The sequence below is a fragment of the Cryptomeria japonica genome, chromosome 7 (assembly GCF_030272615.1).
Source record: "Cryptomeria japonica chromosome 7, Sugi_1.0, whole genome shotgun sequence".
NCBI lineage: Eukaryota > Viridiplantae > Streptophyta > Pinopsida > Cupressales > Cupressaceae > Cryptomeria > Cryptomeria japonica.
In genome coordinates, this window is record NC_081411.1 from 108350664 (window position 1) to 108377370 (window position 26707).

Here is a 26707-nt window from a genome sequence, read left to right on the forward strand (position 1 = left end):
ATATTATTAAGGATTATGATGTCATTATTTAGGAACAATAACAATGCTAGATAGTTATTACCCATCTTTCATAAACTTGGTATCAATGTAGCTTTTATTTCAACAAACTATGAGATTTTAGATACTTTTAAATATTGAGAATATATGAAGATGTGATTATAAGCCATTTGTAACCATGTTGTGTGACATATACCAATATCTTATTATTGATCATTAAGATCATAGTTAGATATAAGTGACGATGGATTATACCATAAGGTAGAAGACACTAGAAAGTTAAGAATATTAATATTCATATTATTAAATAAGCATCTCCGTACGATGATACAAAGATATAGTGATGCTGTATGTCCTAAATATGATTTGGTTAAGTTAATCATGCTCAATTAGAGCTAGTCAATTAAATCTTACATGACTTGCATCTGCATATATAGCTTCTTGGATGTAGTGACTATGATTATTATAATGCAATTTATTGTTTATGACCCCATCATGGAATGGTGTCTTGGTCTAGGAATGAGTGTATTTTATGTAAAAAATCAAATCAGGTGATCAACTAAACCTCTATTTCAAGAAGGTGAACCTATAAGAGTTTTAGGATATTCACAATGACAAGCACTTGTTTCAACGCTCATAGCTGTGATTGGACTGCCAACTGCCATATTGAGGCCATCTCCAGGTACATCAACAGAAACAACCTGGTTGGTCACGAAAATTGCCTTCCCATGGGAGGGAAACCATTTTATATCTGCATATTCACTGGCTCTTAGAAAACTCTCGGCTTCTTTTTCTAGATCATTATCATCTTTCACACTGGCCGAAAATGAGGTCTTGAACATAGGCTGCAATGCGAAGGATATTTCAGAGATCGCTCCCAGCGTTCCAATAGATATCTTAGCAGCTTTCAGATCTGGATCTGATTCTATCAAGAAAACAGACAGAAAAAACTCTAAGTCAATAGATCTCAAAAGTATAAGCAATCATAATAGAGAAAACCGAAAAGCTAGGTTGTAAAACTGACTACACAAAAAAACAACCAAAAAAAAAAAGAGTAATGAAACAAAAGGAAAATGGTTAAATTCACATGCAGTACAATTAACGAGTTGAGAGAATCACCGCTCAGTGTGATGAGCTTTGCATATCCTTGGGTAGAGATGATGAGCCCTTGTTTTCCTACACAGGCTAATTTTGATAGGCTGCGAACCAGCCCACTCACCACTCTAATGTTTTGTTCGTTTTTAACTGCATGGGCAACTGCCAGTATAAGTTCGGATTCTGATTTTGGCACTAGTTTTGTAAAGTTATATCTTTGAATCATATTAATATATTTAATTATCAAGGAAATATAGGTTTTTCTTAGGTCGATTATTCTAGATTGTAATCATTATTCATCAATAAATAAATCAAATGGTTTAAAGTGTGTGTCTAGGGCATTTAAAGACATAATCTCATATCTTTCTAACTTATAAATTAATGTAAGAGAAATAGTAGTCTTATTTAATGAGAAGGCTTAAGGGACAAACAAGTTATAAAACATTCATCAATCTAATTGATCCTCAACGTACCCATTGGATTTATTGGCAAGCGACTTAATAGTTGCCAATTTACCAACAATTGTCGAGGTTAAAAACTTCTTGTCATTTTATGCCTCATTCCACTTTTGTTGATAACCAATGTGAAATATCTCCATTTGATTCATGTTAGGGCTTTGTAGAATTTAATTAAGTCCTTGTAAGTTAATTTCGCTAGGTTTCCTTTGTCTAATTGTTAAGTGTGGATATTTGTTAGCCTTTCTCCTCTATTTGTAACATTTGGCCTTTACCTCAAAGGAAGAAGTTAAAGATTTTCCTTTATTAGTGATTTAAGGTGTAGTGGGAAGAAATCAAAATTTAATTTGGTTCAAGAACTACTTAGGTTCTTAATTGATGTATAAGTCCCTTCAAGCATTAGGTTTCCAATGGACGACAAATCTTCAACATAAGGGAACATAAGGAAGAAAGGTATGTTAGCTTATTTCAAAGAACTTAGAACCTGCACCATAGTTTCAAATTGATGAAGAACCTTTGACAAGAGGAAGAAAAAAAAGCGTTGTGGTAGACTTTTGATCCTCTAAGTGCCAAAGAAAATGTTTTATGAATCTTGTTGAAGGGTTATGATTGGGCTGTAAACCTTTAACAAACAAGAAAAAGATAAAAGGGGCTTGTTGGAGCTTCCTTCAAAACTAGAAACCTACAACAAGGTTTCAAGTTCCTATTTTATCTTCAACAAGGTTCTCAATAAGAATTATGTTATGAATGGAGGTTCAAACATCAATATTTTTTTCCAACGAGCATAGAGAAGCAAGTAGATGTCTAGTTGTCAGTGGTTTGTGGTGGTTCCAAAACCAATTTTTGTTGTTGATAAATCCCTAAACTCTAAAATAAATGAATATTTTTAATAGGGTGGCAAACCTTCAACAACTAAGAACTATTAAAATGGTGCTTGATAGGTCCTAAGGAAGGCCATGACGATCGATATGCATTAAAAACATTTAAATATTTTTTAGTTATCAAAGCATTTCGAGGGACCTAAAACTCTATAGAATAGGTCTAGGAGTGCCATTAATACACTTTAACACCCACAAACAACCAAATCAAGGCCAAAGTTTATCATGCCACCTCTAGGTCATTAATTCAATGGATTTCCTAAGCAATTTCATGGTCTTCACACTAAATCCTACAAATATTTATGCATGGGGTATGACTATAACATCTCGTATAATTAGTCTAGCTTAATCATTAAGCTAGTTACTATCTTAATTGTTTAATTACAATCAATTAGGAAAGAAAAATTGAATTATGTTAATTATTACTTGAGGGTTAATTAAGAATGATTATGATGGTGATTACTTACTATGTTAGTCTAAAAAGAACTAGTCACACTCTCTCAAGTTGGAGATAGAGTATCATCACGGAGAAGGTTTTAGCTGATGCCATTAACTTGTCATGATGGAATCACATGCACAAATTAGATTCATGTTGTCATGTTGCATATGATCAGTGTATATATGTGTTGGTTAATTTTATATAGTTCTCTAAAAATGAAATCTAGAGAGCTCATGTTCATGTTGGGTTGTGAGCCAAAATTAGTAAAAGAGTGTGCTACTTGTTGATGTGTTGTTAAAACATTTCATCTAAATGAACCCAAATTAAATGAGAAATAACGTGGAATACAAGTTCATCATTACAACTATGTACATATATAATTGTGATATTTATATATACATACATGCATGTTTATTATCGTAAGTGGCCCAAATTCATGTCAAGCATATTGTTGGGAATGTGTATATCATGCTAAGCTCTATGAATTTTCATTTTTTGGTGTATATCATTAATGTTAAAAAACATTATATTCGATATTAAATTATTATAACAAAGAAATAAAATTAATTTTATTAATGAATACTAGTATACTTGATAGAGATATTATAAGTAATTTTTATTTTATTTGAATATTATTTAAAAGGATAGAATAAAATAAGTATTAAATATATATTAATATTATTATTTTAGAAAAAGATTCCAATAGATTTATTTTACAAAATGTGTATACATTATAAATCTCTCCTCCATGTTTCTAGAAGATGCTTGAACATCTTGCATGAGAGTTAATGAGGAGGATGCTAGAAAAGTTTATAAACTTAAGCTTTATGTATAGTGTTGGAATTTTGTTTTAAGGTATCCAAGGCTTTTTTTTTTGTCAATGGGATTTTTTATATTTTTATTTTCCCTTTGGGAAAAATTATCTAAAGAAAAGGGGAGAGGAAGTAAAACAAGAAGAGGGAGGAATACTAGGATAAGCTTTACTAGGTAGTAAAAGGATTCTTCCGTTCTTATTGCATGTTTGGGGTACATACTAGTTCATACTCTTAAAATTTAATTTTTATGGAATACAAACCATGTTTTTTTGTCTTTAGTTGAATATATGTTCTTGCTTCTTGTGACAAGGGAATGAAGAAACCTTTAGACCATTATGCCAAATTTCCTGGCTGTTATGTTTAAATAGGATATGAGAGGACAATAAATTAATTCAACAAGGATCTAATTGCAACATTCCATAATTATGATGATTTCTTATCATTTTTTTAATCAATTTCTTTGATCTTGAAGGAGTTTTTTAGTATGTGATTTCATCAGAAATGGGCTTGCAAAATCAATTTGCTTAATAGGTTGAACTATCTTAACAAAGACAAGATAGTCTACTTCTTTGAAGATTTTGTATGTTGTATGTCACTAGTTATCTCATCCTATTATCATCAGTAAAATATTTAATGATTGAATAAATAAACTACCTATTAAGTTGGTGCATTTCTAAATAAGATCCTTATAGAGAAAGACTTGAATTACTTCTCCATAATCTTTAGATTGGGCTGCAAATATTTTTTTGGAATAATCTTTGAAAAGCAAAATAAATCTCAGAACATGAAACTTCTTGTTCATTTTTTTTCATAAATTTTGTTCAAACTTCAAGGAAGATATAGGAATTGTTAAGAAGTAAAATTTATCTTCTATATTAATACACTTCTACATTGTTGTCACCAAGGGTATATACAACTTATATCAACTAGCCTTCACATAGATAAAGAGTTATAGTATGTATCAACCAAGTAGATAATGGCGTGATAAGCATCCTAATTAGTAAGCAGGCCATGATAGTTCCAAATGAATGCTCACAAGCTAGAAGCCCATGTCTCGTGTGTTATTATGAAATTGTGTATTATTTAGGTCTATTTGTTTATACTCTCCTTGTTGCTTTGGATTTTGTACCTCCTGTTTCTTTTTGTCTGTCTTATGAAAATTTACGAAAATATTACAAGTCAAGTTGAATAAATGAAAAAAGAAAAGATGAATGTGCAAACCTTGATTTGACATTTAGTAGGAGTTTCATTTAAGATCACTTCCACATCATTCATCCATTGTGATTTAGAACACATTGGAGCACTTTAAAATGTATCTTGTAGCAACATTAATTTGAACTAAATAAGAAAGGTCATTCAAAATTTCTAGAAAAATGTTCACTTATTTGTATGCCTTAACTTATTATAAAAAACTTTAGATTTGGGTAGTTTGAAGCTTAATTTATATTTCATATGGTATAAAACTTTAAACATTTCCCATTGCTCACCTCGTGAAACATTAAGGAGTTTGTTTAAACTCTATTTAAATTATCCTTAGCCAAATGCCTACTTAAAAGATGAGAATTATATATGTGCATACTAAAGAAAAATATTCAGATGTTAGCACAAGATGTGTTTAGCTATCATAGAATTATTGGGGCTTAATTTCACAATAGTATAATGAATAACAAATTTAGGGGTGTTTTTTGAAGAACGATTATGCAAAGTGTATTGAAGAAATAAATGCAAAATTTGTAAGAAATTGTTGTATGGATCATTTATACACATTTTTTGTGTTTTCTTGCTATCTTATTCTGATGATGGATCATGATGCTTAATCCTAAATGATGGTAATAAAGAAACTCACATAGTCAAATCTAGAAAATAGTAAGCAATAACATTTGTTTGAGCTAGCATAAACCTATATAGAATAGATTTGATGAACGTATACGTCAATAAATAGATTGAATTATATGTGATAAAGCTTGTTGAGAATCTAGGATTGATGGTTCCAAGTAGAACTTTAAGCATTTCTTAAGAAATGGTAATCCTGTTATGTTATCTTTTTGTTGTTCTCGAAACCCAGTATGATGTATAGCACATAAACATGTTAATAACCTTCAGTTAGGCAGATAATTCAAATTAAATACATTTCAAAAAGAACTATGCAGGAATTTACTCAGGGACAACACGTTGGAGGTGAAGACTGTAGCCCCTATAATGGATAGTACTGGAAGTAATCCATGAGCAGAAAACTTTATCATTGCAAAATATCATCATCTCAAATATTGATATCGTAGATAGAGAGACTTCAAATGGACTGTAGCTTTGAATATCTTTCCATGACACTCTATCATTAAAACCATTAACCATAAAACTACTCGTGATAAGAACTTACCCACACACCCATTGGTCATGTCTGAATAAATTGATCCAACAACAGATCAATGTACAAGAAGGACAGACTATAGCTTTCAATTTCTTTCCATGATCAACTATTTTTAAAAAGTCTTACCCATAAAACTACTTGTGATAAGGACTTACCTATGCACCCATTGCTCATGCTTGAATAAATTAATCTAATAACAATTCAGTCTACAAAATACTTCTTGGTGCTGCTCATAGATGTATCGGAACAGAGAAATCCACTCCATATTCTAATAAAAAATTATTTCTTTCTTCCAATCCATGATGTCATATCGACTCCTAGCCAAATCCCTTCTTCTAATTCTCCTCTCTGTACATTCTCCTCGGTTTTTCTCACCTCTCAAAAGTTGTCTTATCTTCCTCTACCTTGCCCTTCATCTATTTTTTTATATGCCCTCTTCTCTTGATAGACTTGCTATGCCCTAATTTGGGTCAAAGATAATTATACTTAAGCAGGGGTCTCATGGAGGAGCTTAAGTTTTAGTTTTAAAGAAGATGTAGTTCTATGAAGAAATTATTATTTTCTATTAGATTATTTGGAATTGTTTTCCAAAAAATAGGAGCCCCTATTTTTAGGCCTATAAAATAGGGTGGGGCTAGAAATTGTACCACCAGCTTAGGAATATTTTATGCCACTTGTCAATAATCTGAATTATAGAGAGAAAACTATATTTATTTACCACGAACAACCTTAACACCTAAATCCATTCCATATACAATGTATAGCTCCAATTTTCCCCTTCTTTGTTTCCCCATTTGTTTTCCCAACTACGACTAATGTTGTAATGGCCTTTCCCTCAGTCTGGACAAAATTTTCTATCATTTTATCTTAGATAATCGAAGCCCTTCATCTCGCTTGGATTTTGGTATTCCGGAGGAGGAATGGCTTGGTAAAAGAGTTTCCTACTCACGTGCTAGAGTTTTTGGTTGTGAAGCATTCTCACATGTTCCTAAGGAAAAGAGGACCAAATTGGACCCCAAATCACATCGATGCATCTTCATTGTGTATGATGCAGATCAATTTGGTTTTAGACTATGGGATCTACCTCAAAAGAAAAATTTTCGTAGTAGAGATGTTGTCTTCAATGAGAAGACATTTCTAGCCCTACACATACTAGTTGAACCACATAAGGTATTTGTTCTATTTTTGATAATGGTGACTCACAAGAACCAACCAATCTTAGTTTGCAGTTAGACCCAAATCCATTGGGAGCCTCTATTACTATTTCCAAACATCTTGTGAAGCATTTTGCATTTCCTCTCTCTGCTCATCAACATTATTATTCAACTTATAATGCAGGCCATGAAGTCAGTTTAGAGGCAAAATCATTCATATAACAACCTGGAACAGGGGATTAAAGTTCTCAAAATGATATTGATCGACTATCTAGCTCCCCTATCGAGTTTGGTCTTAGGGAAGATGTTCCTAGTCCCACACAATTCTCTGCTGACTGGGAGAGTGCGTTGGATAGGTTTAAAAAGTGGGATGATATAGCGTTACAGAGTGCCCACATGGAGGGGCCCACTTCATTACCTACCACACACATAAAGTAGAGAAGTGCCTTCAATCACCACCTTGACGAGCTCTCACTACATGTAGATCATGGTGTCACAAAATTTGGGAGGCATGGGAATGTTATTCACACTTCTTAGGCCTCACATGAGGACTCACAAACTCTTCTTGCTACTACCTATGCAAGGCACAACTTGTCACTACCATCACTGTCGGTACTGTAGGACAGAGTTCATATGCCATGGGTTTGTTCACCCTCCACCGTGGCTAAGTCTGTTGTGTAGCCTCCCACCTGTTCTATCCATTCAACGGGTCTGACTGAGGATACATGTCATTATACTCCACCGCATAACCTGCCCTATTCTTTACCATCACAAGAAGAATTGCCTGATAGGTTTGATAATAGTCCCATGCCTGGTTTTGAAATTGTGGGAGGTGATTAAAAAGAAAATTTGTTCCCTGTTCAAAAGAAAACTAAAAACCCAATACCTTCAGTAAGGCGTTCTGCAAGGCAGAGGAAACTTCCCACTAAGTTTCATGACTGCAAATTACTATAAAATAAAGAAGCTACTCTTGAATTGTTAGTTTTTGATTAAGTACAATTTGTTAATTATAGGGATGCTTGTCAAGACTCTAATTCTGATAAATGGATCGCAGCAATGTAAGAAGACATGGGTTCGTTGAAAGTGAATCAATATTGGGATCTAGTGAAGCTCCAACTCGGTTGAAAGCTCTTGAAGAATCATTGGGTTTACAAATTGAAAGAACAAGTTGGAGGCAGGAAATAGTATCATGTCAGACTGGTTGTCAACGAATATGCTCAGAAGAAAGGGATCTATTTTGATGAATTTTTTTCTCTAGTTGTGAGAATGACCACAATCCAGATAGTTTTGGGTTTAGTGGCTGTGTGGGATCTTGAGCTTGAAAAACTTGATGTAAAAATTGTATTTCTCCATGGGGATTTGGAAGAAGAATTGTATATAGAGAAACCTAAAGGCTTTATTAAACAGGGGTAGGAAAACTTATATTTCAGATTAAAACGGAGTTTGTATGGGCTCAAACAAGCTGTGAGTTAGTGGTACCTCAAGTTTCATTAGTTCATGGCTGAGCATAAGTTTGTTAGTTGTGAGTCTGATCCTTGTGTTTAGTACAAGAAGCTTGATAATAGTGAGTTTTTTCTACTCTTGCTATATGTTGATGAAATATTAGTCACCGGTTCTAACAAGAAAGCAAATCATGATTTGAAGCTTCTTTTAGGTCAACGTTCTGCAATGAAGGATTTAGTGACAACAGAGAGAATACTTGGCATGGATATAATTCGGGATAGGCATAAAAAAGAACTCAAATTATCTCAACAAAAATAAGACATATGTTGAGTATTTTTCATTTTATTAAGTTTTGAAGTTCGACTAATTATATTTTAGACATAGGTCTACTTTTGAAAACATAACTTGTTCTATATATATCGAAATTCATTTTTTTTTTTGTTAGAAAGAAGACATCAATAACCAGGACATAGATATTTTTCAGAATTTTTTTGAATTAGTTTACTATTTTTCCTAGTGCGTTGAACAAAGAAGTTCATTTTTGGTGAAAAACCTATATTTAATAAAATTTAAAAGACAAGATCATAATAAACTCACAATGTAATAAAATTATAGTTGTTGGAAAGCTTGCTTTGAGCACTACCATCCTATATTTTTGGGTTGTAAAAATTCTTTTATTTGAGCCTTGAACAAGGGGTTTCAAGGCCAAAGTTCTATAGAAAGTTGAAGAGTTTGGGGTGGAGAATCATAGAAAGGGGGTTCGAATGGACACCCTTTTGAATGAACCCCCTTCAAATGAAGGGGTTCTGAATGAACCCCCTTCTGTTCATTTTATAATGGTTAAAAAAATAGTTAAAAAGGGGTTCACTCAAAGGGAGGGCTTCAAGCGAACCCCATAAAATATTAATAAAAAGGGCGTTTGAGCGAACCCCAGTGATGTCACATGTATGATCAAGGGGGGGCGGGGGGTTCGCTCGAACCCCAAAGGTAGTTTGCTCGAACAACCATAATATGAACAAACACCCGCAAAATTTTTTTTGCCCGTCTGCATTTTTCCTTCATGGGTGAAAGTGGGACCATTATTGTAAGATGATCCAAACAATTGTTCTCTCTTAATAGGTTGAACCATCTTAACAAAGACAAGATAGTCTACTTCTTTGAATATTTTGTATATTGAATGTCACTAGTTATCTCATCCTATTATCATCAGTAAAATATTTAATGATTGAATAAATAAACTACTTATTAAGATGGTGCATTTCTAAATAAGATACTTATGGAGAAAGAGTAGAATTAATTCTCCATAATCTTTAGATTGGGCTGTAAATATTTTTTTGGAATATTCTTTGAAAAGCAAAATAAATCTCAGAACATGAAACTTCTTGTTCTTTTTTTTTTCATAAATTTTGTTCAAACTTCAAGGAAGATATAGGAATTGTTAAGAAGTAAAATTTATCTTCTATATTGTTGTCACCATGGGTATATGAAACTTATATCAACTAGCCTTCACATAGATAAAGAGTTATAGTATGTATCGACCAAGTAGATAATGACTTCATAAGCATCCTTATTAGTAAGTAGGCCATGATAGTTCAAAATGAATGCTCACAAGCTAGAAGCCCATGTCTCATGTGTTATTATGAAATTGTGTATTATTTAGGTCTATATGTTTATACTCTCCTTGTTGCTTTGGATTTTGTACCTCTTGTTTCTTTTTGTTTGTCTTATGAAAATTTACTAAAATATTGCAAGTCAAGTTGAATAAATGAAAAAAATAAGATGAATGTGCAAACCTTGATTTGGCATTTAGTGGGAGTTTCATTTAAGAACACTTCCACATCATTCATCCATTGTGATTTAGAATACATTGGAGCAATTTAAAATGTATCTTGTAGCAACATTAATTTGCACTAAATAAGAAAGGTCATTCAAAATTTCTAGAAAAATGTTCACTTATTTGTATGCCTTAACTTATTATAATATGAGTTCTTATGAAGTATTTGGAATAAGGGTGAAAAAACTATAGATTTGAGAAGTTTGAAGCTTAATTTATATTTCATATGGTATAAAACTTTAAACATTTCCCATTGCTCACCTCGTGAAACATTAAGGAGTTTGTTTAAACTCTATTTAAATTAACCTTAGCCAAATGGCTACTTAAAAATTTAGAATTCTATATGTGCATACTAAAGAAAAATATTCAAATGTTAGCACAAGATGTGTTTGGCTATCATAGAATGATTGGGGCTTAACTTCACAATAGTACAATGAATAACAAATTTAGGGTTTTTTTTTGAAGAACGATTATGAAAAGTGTATTGAAGAAATAATTGAAAAATTTGTAAATATTTGTTTTATGGATCATTTATACACATTTTTTTATGTTCTCTTGCTATCTTACTCTGATGATAGATCATGGTGCTTAATCCTAAATACTGGTAATAAAAAAACTCACATAGTCAAATCCAGAAAATACTAAGCAATAACATTTGTTTGAGCTAGCATAAACCTATATAGAATGGTTCCAAGTGGAACTTGAAGCATTTCTTAAGATTGTTGAGAATCTGGGATTGATGGTTCCGAGTGGAACTTGAAGCATTTCTTAAGAAATGGTAATCCTGTTATGTTATCTTTTTGTTGTTCTCAAAACCCATTATGATGTATTGCACATAAACATGTTGGTAACCTTCAGTTAGGCAGATAATTCAAATTAAATACATTTAAGAAAGAACTATGCAGGAATTTACTCAGGGACAACACGTTGGAGGTGAAGACTGCAACCTCTATAATGGATAGTACTGGAAGTAATCCAAGAGCAGAAAACTTTATTATTGCAAAAGATCATCGTCACAAACATTAATATCGCAGATGGAGAGAATTCAAATGGACTGTAGCTTTGAATATCTTTCCATGACACTCTATCATTAAAACCATTAACCATAAAACTGCTCGTGGTAAGAACTTACCCACACACCCAATGCTCATGTCCGAATAAATTGATCCAACAACAGATCAATCTAAAAAAAGGACAAACTATAGCGTTCAATTTCTTTCCATGATCAACTATTTTTAAAAAGTCTTACCCATAGAACTACTTGTGATAAGGACTTAGCCACACACCCATTGCTAATGCCCGAATAAATTAATCCAATAACAATTTAATCTACAAAATGCTTCTTGGTGCTACTCATAGATGTATCAGAACAGAGAAAACCACTCCATATTATAATAAAAAATTGTTTCTTTCTCCCATTCCATGATGTCATATGGACTCCTAGCCAAATCCCTTCTTCCAATTCTCCTCTCTACACATTCTCCTCGTGTTTTCTCTCCTCTCGTCAAGTTGTCTTATCTTCCTCTAGCTTACCCTTCATCTATTTTTTTTATATGCCCTCTTCTCTTGATAGACCCCCTATGCCCTAATTTGGGTCAAAGATAATTATACTTAAGCAGGGGTCTCATGGAGGAGCTTAAGTTTTATTTTTAAAGAAGAGGTAGTTCCATGAAGAAATTATTATTTTCTATTAGATTATTTGGAGTTGTTTCCCAAAAACTAGGAGCCCCTATTTTTAGACCTATAAAATAGGGTGGGGCTAGAAATTGTCCCACCATCTTAGGAATATTTTATACCACTTGTCAATAATCGAAATTATAGAGGAAAAACTATATTTATTTACCACCAACAACTTTAACACCTAAAACCATTCCATCTATGATGTATAGCTCCAATTTCCCCCTTTTTTGTTTCCCCATTTGTTTTCCCAACTATGACTGATGTTGTAATGGCCTCTCTTTCAGCCTGAACAAACTTTTTTATCATTTTATCTTTTCTTACGCCATACTTTGCATTCTCCTCCCAAAAGTAGAGTCTATATCTACATATTATGGGGTCGTGGGTGATTTAGAGTCTAGCCTGTATGCCACATTTTTCCTCCAATGTGTCCCTGACCTACAAATTGGACATGACTTCACATGAATACTGGAGTAAAATGGTAAGGTTTCCATGCCCCACTAAATGCATCACCTTTGTCTTTCCTTTATTCATGTCATTCTTCATAATTAAGAGATGTTTTCTTATCGATTTGGGCCAGCCTTAAATCATATATTGAGCAACATATTAAGCTTAATGCATGCTTTAAACCATTCTATTAATTTGTTGGTGTAAATGTCATGACTTGGTCTTTGTTTACAAACAGATAATGGAGGATAGTTTTTTTCCTCAGAGTGATAGTTTTTGTGTAGATAATGGTATTCATAGGGTTAAAATTGTTCCCTTTACTCCTCAAGAGAATGGGATAGCTGAAAGACTAAATAGGACAATTCTTGAGAAAGCTCAATGTATGCTTTCTAATGTTGGTTTAGGCAAAGATTTTTGGGTTGAGGCATGCAATACAATGGTGTACTTAGATAACCGAAGCCCTTCATCTCGCTTGGATTTTGATATTTCGGAGGAGGAATGACTGGGTAAAAGAGTTTCCTACTCACGTGCTAGAGTTTTAGGTTGTGAAGCATTCTCACATGTTCCTAAGGAAAAGAGGACCAAATTGGACCCCAAATCATAACGATGCATATTCATTGGGTATGATGAAGATCAATTTGGTTTTAGACTATGGGATCTAGCTCAAAAGAAAATTATTCGTAGTAGAAATGTTGTCTTCAATGAGGAGACATTTCTAGCCCTACATGTACCAGTTGAACCACATAAGATATTTGTTCTATTTTCTATTTTTGATAATGGTGACTCACAGGAACCAACCAATCTCAGTTTGTAGTTAGACCCAAATCCATTGGGAGCCTCTATTACTATTCCCAAACATCTTGTTAAGCATTTTGCATTTCCTCTCTCTGCTCGTCAACATTATTCTTCAACTTATAATGCAGGACATGAAGTCAGTTCAGAGGCAAAATTGTTCATATAATAACCTGGAACACGGGATTCAAGTTCTCAAAATGATATTGATTGACTATCTACCTCCCCTAGCGAGTTTAGTCTTAGGGAAGATGTTCCTAGTCCCACATAATTCTCTGCTGATTGGGAGAGTGTGTTGGATAGGTTTAAAAAGTGGGATGATATAGCATTGTAGAATGCCCACATGGAGGGGCCCACTTCATTACCTACCACGCTCATGAAGCAGAGAAGTGCCTTCAATCACCACCTTGATGAGCTCTCACTACATGTAGATCATGGTGTCACAAAATTTGGGAGGCATGTGAATTTTATTTACACTTCTCGGGCCTCACGTGAGGATTTACAAACTCTGCTTGCTACTACCTGTGCAATGCAGAGCTTGTCACTACCATCACCGTCGGTACTGTAGGACAGAGTTCATACGCCATGGGTTTGTTCACCCTCCACCGTCGCTAACTTTGATATACTGTGAGTCGGCCAACCCACTACTCTAATCTTTTGATTATTTTTCATTGCATGAGAAAACATATGTATAAGCTCAGATTTTGATTGGGTCCATTCAACATTTGACGTCTCACATCTTTCCCAATCATCCCAACTACCCAGATGACTTAATATGTTGCATTCATGGATAAAATTGCTTTCTACTAATGTAGGATGCACACATGTCTTATGGTCATCCCAAAAGTCCAGAGGATTAAATATTTTGAATCTAGGAGGGTGAACTCACAATAATGGTTCCCACTTTTTTGCCACTTTTGACACTGAGATGAACACTTTTAAAATAATCTTCAACTTCCGATAGCTATAACTTTTAAATCATAAAGAATTTGAAGATGATGTAAATTAGTGATTTGTAGTATTTTGTCTCTAGATTCTATATATATTTTTTCCATTTTTTTGAAGTATTTTTTTGAAATTTTTCCATTTCCCTTGAAAAGTAGTTTTTTACAACAAACTACATTTTTAAGAGTGATGTGTCTCCCGAAACACATAACTTTTTTTTTCTATAAATGATAAAAACTCAATTCTTTCAAATTTTGGTTTGTAACATCAATATCCAGGGCTTGTAGTTGGTTTGATAGTGATATGTTCAATATATTTCATTTGATTAAGTTTTGAAGTCCGACTAGTCATAATTCCGACACAGGTTTAAGTTTGAACACATAACTTGTTCTATGTATATCGAAATTCAATATTTTTTTTTGTTAGAAATAAGACATCAATACCTGGGGCTTAGATATTTTTCCGATTTTTTTTGAATTAGTTTCCTATTTTTCCCAATGCGTTGAACAAAGAAGTTCATGTTTGGTGAAAAACCTATGTTTGGTAAAATTAAAAAAACAAGTTCATAATAAACTCAATATGTAATAATATTATATTCATTGGAAAGCTTGCTTTGAGGACTACAATATTACATTTTGGGTTTTCAAGATCATTCCATTTGAGCCTTCAACCAGAGGTTTGAAGGCCAAAAATCTGCAAAAAAATGTAGAAAGCTCCAGAGAAGTGTTAAAAAAGACGTTCGAACGAAAGGGGGTTCGAGCGAACCCCCCATTTTTAGGGGGGTTTGAATGAAGGGGGGTTCGATCGAACCCCCCCAATATAATTGAAAAATGACATAATCAAGCATTAAAGGTGCTTCGCTCAAAAGAGTGGGTTTGAGCGAAGTAGGGGCTTCGCTCAAACCCCAAAGGTAGTCCGTTCGAACACCCCCACTTCGCTTGAACCTCGCCAAACGAAATTCTCCACTTTCACCAATTTCCTTCATTGGCAAAAGCGGGAACCAGCTTTGTGAGTTCACCAAGGATTTATTTTGTATTTTATTGATGGAGGAGGCATATAGGTTGGTTGCAAATCAAAGACAAAATCAAAGAGGAGCAGAATTAAAATGTCGGAGCCAGCCATCATAGCATACAAATACTATCACATAAATTTTACTGATGGGGAATCAATATAGGAAAACATTTAGGTGGGTCTGGATCTTAGGTTATTTAGTTACACTAATCCACTGTTCAATTTTTTAAGATTCATATTAAGAAAAAACTTTTTAAAGTTTCGTATATATTTCATCTTCTAAGGGAGAGTACTGAGTAGTGCAACCTAAATTTCACATAAAATATAATTTTTTCTCAAAAATAAGGATAAGAATGGACATAAAATAAAGATATAGAGGAAGAGAAATAGTAGTAGATCACATTCCAATAACCAACCATTCCTTGTGCACCTAATGCACCAATTAAATTTTTTAAAAGAGTCAAAAAAATGATAATGAAAAGCTCATTAATAAGTTTCACATATAACAATAGTCAATCACTTTTTAACCTTTTTGATCCATAATTGACCCATTTGTGCACCACTACTTGAACATTTGTGCACAACTATTGGGACATTTATCCACAAGTATTGACAATCAATTACTTCATCTCTGATCTTTGTTAGTTATAAATCAATACAAGAGACACATGAGTCCACCTAAAAGAAAAGGTTCAAGGGTCAAACAAATGATAATACATTCATCAATCTAATTAATCTTTAATGTATCTATTGGGTCTAACATTTGTAAAAGATAATTATGTTGTTCTTTGGTCTTAGATATGCCTAACTTACATTGAAGATATAATCTAAGAAGATGTGTGTACAAGAATTCACTTATACATATGAAAATATATACAGATTTAAATGAAAGATGTTATTAAAATGCTATATAACAACACAATTTACATGGAGAAATCTATAGCCTGGACACTAAAAAAGGATTAATTGATTCAAATAGAAAATTATGTAGCTCCCTCTCTAGTGAGGTTATGTCATAGAGTTACATCTTGTAGAAACTATTATTAGGTGATTAGGTCTTTACAAGATGGACATGTTGCATTTATTAATTAGGAAAATATTCAAGACTTAGAAAAAGGTTGATACAAAATATTATTATTAATATTCTTCAAAAGAAATTTTAAAAATGAGTAGATTTTCTTTTTAACAAACACACATTATTAAATAGTTATAATTCAACAAACTTTCAATTTTTAAAAAAAATATAATTTTAATACAAATAATAATCTTTCAATCATCTTTCTTTCCTTGAACTCTCTTTCATCATGATGATGGTAAAAATTACTTAAACACAATCTAATCCAAAAGCCACTAACGAATTTTATATGGATTGTGGAAATCTGATAGCTTTAACATAATTCTACCCAAAACAAAATAGAACAAAAAGATAAATACAAATTGATTTTAAATAATTTGTCCTTTAAAAAATGTCATAACTGATTCTTGAAAATATACTCTATCGATTAGGAAATTAGGGTAAGCATGAAAACTAAAGCATGAATGAGTTGAACTAAGCTAATCACAAACTTAATCAAACATTAATTTCAATACCAATTTGACTAACAAAGTAACCGAAACAAAGCGTAAATCAACACATGATGCAAACCATCATTATGCGCTCCTTCAATTAAACTTCATTGTTGCTCCTTTTTTCTCTAGTGATGACATATTTCTCTCTATATGCTAGGTGCACAAAACATATGAAAGCAAGTGGTGATGGAAATATTTACTAGGAACGTTATTATGTAAATTAAATGACAATGCTAAATGGATTCGACAAAGTAACAATGTATTAACTAGATCGCTAAATGGATCGACATAATGAAATTGCACTAAATGGATTTGATAGAATAATGTTGCATAAACTAGATCATTTGAATGTTGAAGAGGCCTCAATTTATAGAAAATTGATATTTGACAAATGAACAAGATTGAAATGATTTTTGAAAAGATGGATGGATGCAATCGAGTTCACCACAAAGTTACCATTTGGAGAAGGATGAGAATGGAAGAAAATGGATGGGAAGATATTATGAGAAGTAAAAATAAAATCTTTAATTATCTCCTCATAAATAACAAATTAGAAGGTTTAAAGATATTAGAAGATTTGATCGATCAAAAAAAAAAAAAAAGATATTAGAAGATTTTAATAATTAAAAAATATTCAAAAACCTCTACCTAAGAGGATAAAATAGAGGAACTAAAAATTTAAGAAGTAGACAAATCAAGTGAAATTAGGTCACATTGGGTGAGTATGAGAAGAATTGGGCCTATTGGACAAAAAATGAGAAGTATTGGGTCAAAATGAGAAAATTAGGTTAAACTGGGTGAAAGTTGGTAAATCGGGTGAAAGCCAATCAAAGGGCTGAAATGGAATATATGTAAAGCCATGGGACATGAAAAGAAATCAAAATGATGTCACAAAATCGAAATTGGGATGAAATCAAGACAGAAAATGGAAAACAGAAATGAGAGGATATTAAAAGGAGGGAGCAAATTGACCTTATTTGTAGCAGAACCAGTCCTTCCTTTGAGGCTTCTTCAATCACATCTTTCATTATTGCTCCAGATTGGACAACAATTGTCATTGTAGTTTTGTCGATTGCAATTACTGAATTATAGTTTTGGTTGGAGATGATGAGCCCTTGCTTTCCAACATAGGCTAATTTTTCTCTACCATGAGTCATCCTACTCACTACTCTAATCTTTTTCTTGTTCTTCATCGCATGGGCAATTTTCTATATAAGCTTGGATTCTGATTTGGGCCACACAACATTTGCAGCTTCACAAGTTCCTTGGTCATCCCAACTATTCAGAGGACTGAAAATGTGACATTCATCACTAAAGTTACTATCTATCAAAGTTGGGAATGTGAAGCTCAATGGTCATGATCATTCGCATTCTCCATCTTTTCGTTTCATAGCTAAATATGAATGTATAAATATGTATAGTCTATTTATGGTGATATTGGAGATTGGTTAATATATGATTTTCCCTAATTTCCTGTAAATGTAGCCAGTTAGTGGTGAACCTCATTATCTATTGTGTTATGCATTGTTGTGCATTTTGTTTGTTTATGCTTTAATTTAATTATTCTTTATTTTGTTTAAATTAACAACTGATGGAGGAGGCACACAAGTCTCATGGTCATCCCAAGTGTCCAGAGGATTAAAGATGTGGAATCCATGGTTTATTTTGCATTCTATCGATGGAGGCGACATACACGATGTTTGCAAACCCAAGACACAATCAAAGAGGAGCACAATAACAATGAGGGAGCAAGCCATCATAACGTACAAATACAATTACATAAATTTTGCTCACGAGGGATCTTTATAGGAAAATTTATTTTATGCGCCAGTGTGCATCTCATGTTCAGGTAGTTCTGGATCTTAGGCTATGGAACCTAGATGAATCTACCGTTCAACCTTTTAAAGATTCGTATAGATTTCGTCTCGCTAATGTCCAAGTCTTGAACATGCCAGAGTCTGTAGTCCTTCCAAAGTCTTTAAAAAATATATAGAAAATAGTTAGTTGGTCTAACTGTCCTTTCAAAGTTCTGAAAATGCTAAAACTGATGTGAAAGTTCTCTCTGCACATTCTCCTCGTGTTTTCTCTCAATGATTTTCTCTCTCCTCTCCTCAAGTGTTGTCTTATCTTACTCTCCCTTGCCCTTCATCTAGTTTTTTCTATGCCCTCTTCTCTTAATAGACCTGCTATGCCCTAATTTATTTAACACCTAGAATCATTCCATCTATCACATACAGTTCCAATTTTTCCCTTCCTTTGTTTCCCTTTTTCTATTCTGCTTAAATTGATACACATGAAGCTTATACTTTGACTTAAAAGTGTTAAATATTCAGAATTGACTAACATTTTCTAGGCTTAATATGCTGCTTAATGTATGTTGTTACACTAAGAATACACTTCTAGACTTAGAAGTATTAAACAATCAGAATTGACTAACATCCTCTAGACTTAATATGTGTGATTTAAGTCTGGCCTTCCCCACTTCCACTGATGTTGTAATGACCTTGCACGCAATACTCTGTATTCTTCTCCCAAAAATAGAGTCTGTATTTGTAGATTATGAGGTCATGGGTGATTTAGAGTCTACCCTGCATGCCACATTCTTTGCCAAACTGTCTCTGGCCTACAAATTGGACACCCAAGAGGAGTGATACAGATGCCTTCGAGTGAATATTGGAAGAAAATGACAAGGTTGCCATGCCCTACTAAATGCTTCACCTTTTTCTTGCCTTAACTTGCTCCATTCCTCATAATTTAGAGTTGTCTCCTTGTTGGTTTGTGGTATAAATACCACGACTCAACCTTTGTTTCTTTCTTTTCTTTAACAGTCATCCTCAATGGAATTGGTGGAAGTGGGGATATGACAGTATGGGGGTATGGGGTTTTATAAAGATAAATGGTCTTACTCGTCATCTAAACTTTCTCAGAGCTTGTTGCACCTTAGTCAAATAGACGACAATCTATTTCTTTTCATGCAAGAAATGGTTTGCTGTTATTTTTGTGCCTTCATTTCCTTGAGGATCCATAAGGAAAATTATGTTTTTGTTAGTTTCTAAGATCCCATGAAACTTTAGATAGTCTTTGTATATATTTGGTGGCTTGGGATCATTATATTTTGCTTTAGTTTTCGCTTAGACACTCCCTCTACTATAGTAAGCGCGACACCAAACTTAAAACCGGTTTCTAACATATATCAAAACCTCTAAAAGATACATGAGTTTTATGAATTCTTATAAATCATTTGCGAAATGTTTGATGAAATATAAATAATATAGGATTAACAATATTTGATACGGTTTGAAGATACTTTGAACAGTATGCATTTTTACTGACAAGAAACCAGAAAGATAAGATTTCATGTAGAATTTCAAAGATGATAAATAATCACAAAATAACCAAAATATAAAAAAATGAGTAAAGAAACAACAGGAAAATGGTTAAATTCACATGCACTATAATTAACCAAGTGATCAAATCACCGCTCAAGTTGATGAGCTTTGCATAGCCTCAGGAAGGAGGCGCAAAGACTGCCAGTTTTATCCCAACATCATATTAATAAACCCCACTCCCTCTTCCGAGAGCCCACTGCCATGGGTACTAGTAGAAATAACTACTGCTGTTGAAACTCCATTCTAGTAAATCATTGCAAGCAAAGCAAGTCATTCCTTTGCAGCTTCTTCAATCACAAATTTCATCCCCAGCTTGTACAGTAATTGTCATTGCAGTTTTGTAGATTTCTATTACTGAATTATAGTTTTGGGTGGAGATGATGAGCCCTTACTTTCCTACACAGGCCAATTTTGATAGACTGTGAGCCAGCCAACTCACCACTCTAATATTTTTCTTATTTTTAATTTCATGGGCAACTGTCTGTATAAGATCGAATTCTGATGCGAGGCATGCGGCATTTGCAGCCTCACAAGTTTCCCGATCATCCCAACTACCCAAAGGATTGAATATCTGGCATTCATGGCTTAAATTACCTTCTAACAATTGAGGAAGCACACAAGTCTCATGGTCATCCCAAATGTCCAGAGGATTCAAGATGTGGAATCCATGTTTTATTTTGAGGAGTACAATTACAATGAGGGAGCCAACCATCATAACATACAAATACAGTCACAAAAATTTTGTTGATGGGGAATCAATATAGGAAAAGTTTAATTTTTTGGTGTTATAAATTAATATAATAGAGAAGGTTTAAGGGACAAATAGTGATAATAACAAATAAATAATTTGTAAACAATAAGATAACAGATAAATAATTCGTAAACAAAAAAACAGAGATTCAGAAATCATAAACAACAAATAAAACAATAGATTTATAGTGGCTCACCAAATGATTATATCCACTTTTCAAGAAGGGAAATATATTATTCATCAATGGTTTCTCAGATACTTTTCTTACAACAACAATAAGCTCTTTATAAACAACCGTAATCAACATTATCTAGAATGTGAACAACCAAGAGTTATGAAGGGAAAAATAAATTGACTATTGGGTTTCACATTCAACAATATTCCACTTGAAACCCAAATTTAATGCTATGAATAATGATATCCCTGCATTTCCTTTCTTAACCTCACATTTTACACAGCCTCAAAGAAAATATGCAAGACTTTATCTTCTAAAAAATCTGGTCACGGATGCTCCGGATTAATCTTTCCCAACTCAAATAAGAATTAATAAAACTTAAAAATAATGCATTCATCAATCTAATTGACTTTAAATGTATCCATTAGATCTAACATTTATGTTGTTCTTTAATCTTAAATATGCCTAGATCACATATAAGATAGAATATAAGAGGATGTGACATGTGATTAAAATATTATATAATGTATCACAATTCACATAGAGAAATTCATAGCCTCCACGAAGAAGGGGGTAATAGAAAGGAATGAATCATTATCTCAATAAGAGAAAACTATGTTGCTTCCTCTTTAGCGATCTTGTAGAAATTAGTCTTAGGTGATTAGGTCTTTACCAAGATGAACATTATAAATTTCCTCTTCATCAAACATATATTATCAAATAATTCTCACTCAACAAGCCTTCAAATTTCTAGGAAATTATGATTTTAGCACAAATAATGATCTTGCAAGCATAAATCTTTCCAAAACAAATATTACAGAAAGAAAAGTTTTATTTGTGAAAATTGATTAAATTAAATACTGTAAAGTCCCATCTAACTTTTCTTCTATCTTCACAATCTAATGATTATCTTAATGGCTCTTGCATTAGATCGAAGGGACTGATTGGTTTTATTACAATGTGATGTTATAACCTTAGAGAACTTAAATTGTGAGTTTTATTTGAAATTGTAAAACAAGGATAGAAACCTTCTTATTTAATATGTTAATAAGTATACAATTAGTCTCAGTTCGTTGTGATTTATAAATTATAAATTCAAATCTCAATTATATAGGACCCCTGTCCCTGAACAATATTTATAATCATGAGAAGGTATGAGTTGTGGATCTCGTTTAAATTGGAAGTTCCATTTCTTTTCCTAATATTTATTTAGAAATATGCAACCTTGACGTTGTTCCTGCAAATGGATGGTTAACACCCTCCTTGCACAAGGCTGATAATGGCCCAAGTGAGCACTACAATCTACATACTAAAAACATTGCCTTTGTATATTAAACATATCCTTCACAGGTGAAATCGCCGTCTTTATATTAATTTCTACTTTGAAGGATTGCAGTTGCTTTTGTTAAATAGATAGCTACACTTCAACATTAATCACTTGGGTGTTGTTTATGGATAGGCTTAATAAGAAACTAGTCATTTCTTTGAATGATGACAGCTTCATGAAACCATTGTTGCTAATCAATTTTTGTTGTGAAGTTAGACTCCATAGCGCTCCATAATAAACTTCACCCCTTCTCGGCAATGGCTCTTCTTATAGTTTCTATATTAGGTTTTAGTTGTTTTTTGAATGATGATAGCTTCATGAAACCATTGCTGCTAATCAATTTTTGTGGCGAAGTTGACTTCATAATGCTCCATAATAAACTGTGCCCCTTCTTGGTAATGGCTCTCTTTATAGTTTCTCTATTAGGTTTGTTCAATCACTTATAAAGATAATACAAGGCGCTTTTTCAAGTTCTCAATGCAATATTTATGAAATCTTGTCACCATCCTTTATTTATTATTCATTGCTAGACCATTCATTGTTTCTGCTATTAACTTAAGAGCATTCATTGTTTCTACTACTAGCTAATTTAGAGATGTCTTAAGCCTGCCATGTCTAGATCACAAAATTTTGGTTTCAGAAACGAGGATACCAACTTAAGACCATTCGTTGTTTATGCTAATAACTATGTAGAGATGTCCTAGCTACTCCATGTATGAAACACACAATGTTTGGTTTCAGAAATGGGGATATTACAAATGGTTTGACCTTGAAAGAGTTATAATTAACTATTAAAAATATACTTCATTTGTCCTTTTCATCGTCCATTATTTACATTAACCATATCATTTTAGCTAGATATATAAATGGAAGAAAATAGTAATGACTTGTGATGAGCAATACTTTTTCACATACATAATAGTTGTGCATATCTTGATTTCCACAATAAACTATAACAATGCACATAATTTAGCCCTACTAAAATAGCATTTAGAAAAACATTACAACTTTCATATTATATGATAATTCTAAACTAATTTATGAAAAAATATAATCTAATATATGTACAATAATATTCAATCATGATATGTTACTTCCAAATTGTCCAAAGACAGTAAGGACAAAAATATGAAAGCTACAAATGAATATATTCAGATACTATGAAGGGTGGTTTGCTAATATTATTACAAAAGAGTGTGGGTTATGTGCTTTTGGAAAAAAACTCACATTTTCTCTTATTGTAAGTTGTATTACATGCTCTAAAACTGTGTCTTTCAACTATCTTAGCTGATTTTCTCGTCTATGTAAGACTTAATTGTATTCAACCTGAATTATTAGCTTCCTGTCTTTTCTCTTTTGTACATTTCTTTTATTTTAATTAATATGTGTATTTAGCTAGATATTTCGTAGATTAATAAATTGAGAACTTGACTAATCATCATTATTAAACAAGAGTGATGAAAGCAGAGAAATTTTTAACAAACTGGGGTCAAGTTTAACAAGGACAACAAATTACACCTCTTTAAATAAGGTTGAATTCATGGAAATCCCAACTACAAAGTAAGAATGGAGCAAGAAGATATCAAATTGGTGTAAACTATTGCACTGAATTGACTGCAATCGTTTGACTATGCAATTTCTCTTGTTAATACTTTTATATATTCTCTATATTTTTATTCTTGATCCAATATTAAAAATTAAGCAAGAAGATATCAAATTGGTATTGCACCTAATTGACTACAATCGTTTGACTATATACAGTTTGTCTTATTGATACTATTGTGTGCTCTCTCTATTTTTATTCTTAATCCAATATTAAGAAAACTAAGCAAGAAGATATCAGATTTCTTGCAATTACTCATAGTTCATTAGCAAACAAAATGATAAAAGATCAACAAGGTGCAAATAGAAACTAAGAGTAACATTAAATGAATCTTCCCCATGATTATTGTAGTGGATTTCTAATATTTTACATTTGCTACTAAATGTGCATTAAAAGTATGTCAAGCGAAGCTTGTCATAACCATCTTTATATGATTATGATCAACTGGTATATATGACACTAGAAGGTGCATAAGTTAGGTGTTAAGCTGGAATACATGATGGTGATTATGACAAATATACTCCCTTTTCTTTATATCATTATCGCCATTGCTAGCTAATATTTCATCACATAAAATATATGAGAGAAAATTTGTAATGTCAAGGTCTGGATATGAGAGTAAGAAAACTAGAAGAGTTGTGTTGTTCATAGCTCTAGAACATTGTGTATATCTTGTAAATTCTCTAAAAGTGAGAAATATAGGTCATCTATTGACAACTCCGAAATATCAACTACCAATTCTCTTGCATTCAAAAACTTTATTTCATTCATGGGTATTCCTATTGTTCTATGCTAATATTGTTATCTTTATCTTCATTGCTAGCCGACTTTTTATTACATAAAACATATGAAGGGAATCTATGTTGGAAAGCTATAGATTAGAGATGTGAATATTTAAAAGTGAGAAATCTGGACTTTATGTACACAATTCTAAAACATCCTTTGAATATTGTAATTTTCCCAAATGTCATTAACACTATTCCCCATAGAAAACTTTGAAAGGAGGAAGGTTGTGGATTTCCTCCTCTATCACGATCTTTTGATGTTGAAATCTTTGATTTTTCTACAAGTTCAACTTTCTTGTTGTAGGATCAAACACTTTCAAATTGTAAGATTTTGTAATTGTTTGATCAACTTAATATTACCCCTCACCATTTTCTAAGATAAACAAAATAATCATATTCTTCATTTTCAACCGCTAAATAAATGTTCACACTGCATATTAGGAAAGCTTGTAATCCTTATTTAAATGTCTTTCACCCTCTTATTAAAATGAGATCATATTTTATATGTAGCTTGCACTTACCCACTAAAAATAAAATTAGGAATCATAAATTTTAGAGTTGATTCTATATTAAGAAATGTAATATTTTTTTATTTTCAATAAATAATAAAGATAAAATTGGCATTTCATCAAAATAAGTGGGGTAGATATATATTTTCCTTTTATTGTCATCTTATTATAAGGACTTATGTGCTAGTGAACTACGTAAAAGGGAAGATACATATTGTCACATCTCATATAGTCAAGGCCTAGGTATGGGTGTTACAATGGGAAAACCAAATAGAAGATAGTGCATTTAGTAACGTATGAGACCCTTTCCATTTACCTCCAATGTCCACATGAAGTTATGAAAGACCATCATCAACAAACATAATTGGTAGGTGATAAAAACATAAATAAAATAATTTCAAAATTTTGATTGCTTGCATTATACTTTGAGAATATGGAGACACAAAATAAATAAAGAAGAAAAGAAAGGGGAGAAGGAAGGAAATGGCATAGAAAGATAAGAGAGGGTGCGGTTCTATAAGGAAGGGTACATCATCTATGCCATAGAGCCATTGTAAGTTGCAAGTTGAGGGAAATCCTGACATGCAAAGACTTCAATATTTGACAAACAACCTCATTTAAGAGGCATTTTTCTTTGTGGAAAAATTAGAAGAGCAAGAAGGAGAATCTAAATAGGAGAGGGTAGAGCCATTCTAGGTATGGAAGCGATAACAAGTGATGAAAATCAAGAGCAATAAAGGCCAATAGGAGAAGAAGAGTGCAAGATAAAGGCTGAGTGTGGGATGTGGTTGTTTGGAGGCATGAGTGAGAGTTGTGTGTGATACCTGGGAAAATTTTAAGAGCATAAGTCTATAACCTATAACCGATGAATATGTCCATTGTTGGGCCACCATAATGAAAACTTGCGGATAATCAATGCATGCCAATCAAAGCATAAATAAGAGAGGAATTTTGGTAAATGTTGTAATAAGAACTCTTTTAGTAGACTTGGAGGTAGAAACTCCAATTAGATACAAGGCATGTGAATTGTTTACCATAATGTCAAAAAAATGAGGTTTCATGGAATGGAATGAATTTAGTATACATATAAACTAGTTTTTTGAAAAGGATTTTGAAACTATCAAGCTAATACAATTAGTAGATTTAGAGCTAGAATCTACAACCTGTGCTAGCATTCTCTCTGCTTATGTCACCCTTAGAGCTATGGAACAAGGCATGTACATCCATCAATGTATAAGGATTAGAGGGA

At 32.6% G+C, this 26707-nt stretch overlaps 1 protein-coding gene across 1 annotated transcript in view; it reads right to left on the minus strand.

Annotated features, from left to right (window-relative positions):
- Positions 1-569: 569 nt before the first annotated feature.
- The window catches only part of LOC131055006 (L-gulonolactone oxidase 2), a 31790-nt gene continuing 5652 nt past the window's right edge, over positions 570-26707 (minus strand). Inside the window, exon 5 of the mRNA XM_057989607.2 lies at positions 570-922. Coding sequence (XP_057845590.2) covers positions 570-922 — 353 coding nt within the window. The remainder of the gene's footprint in view (positions 923-26707) is intronic.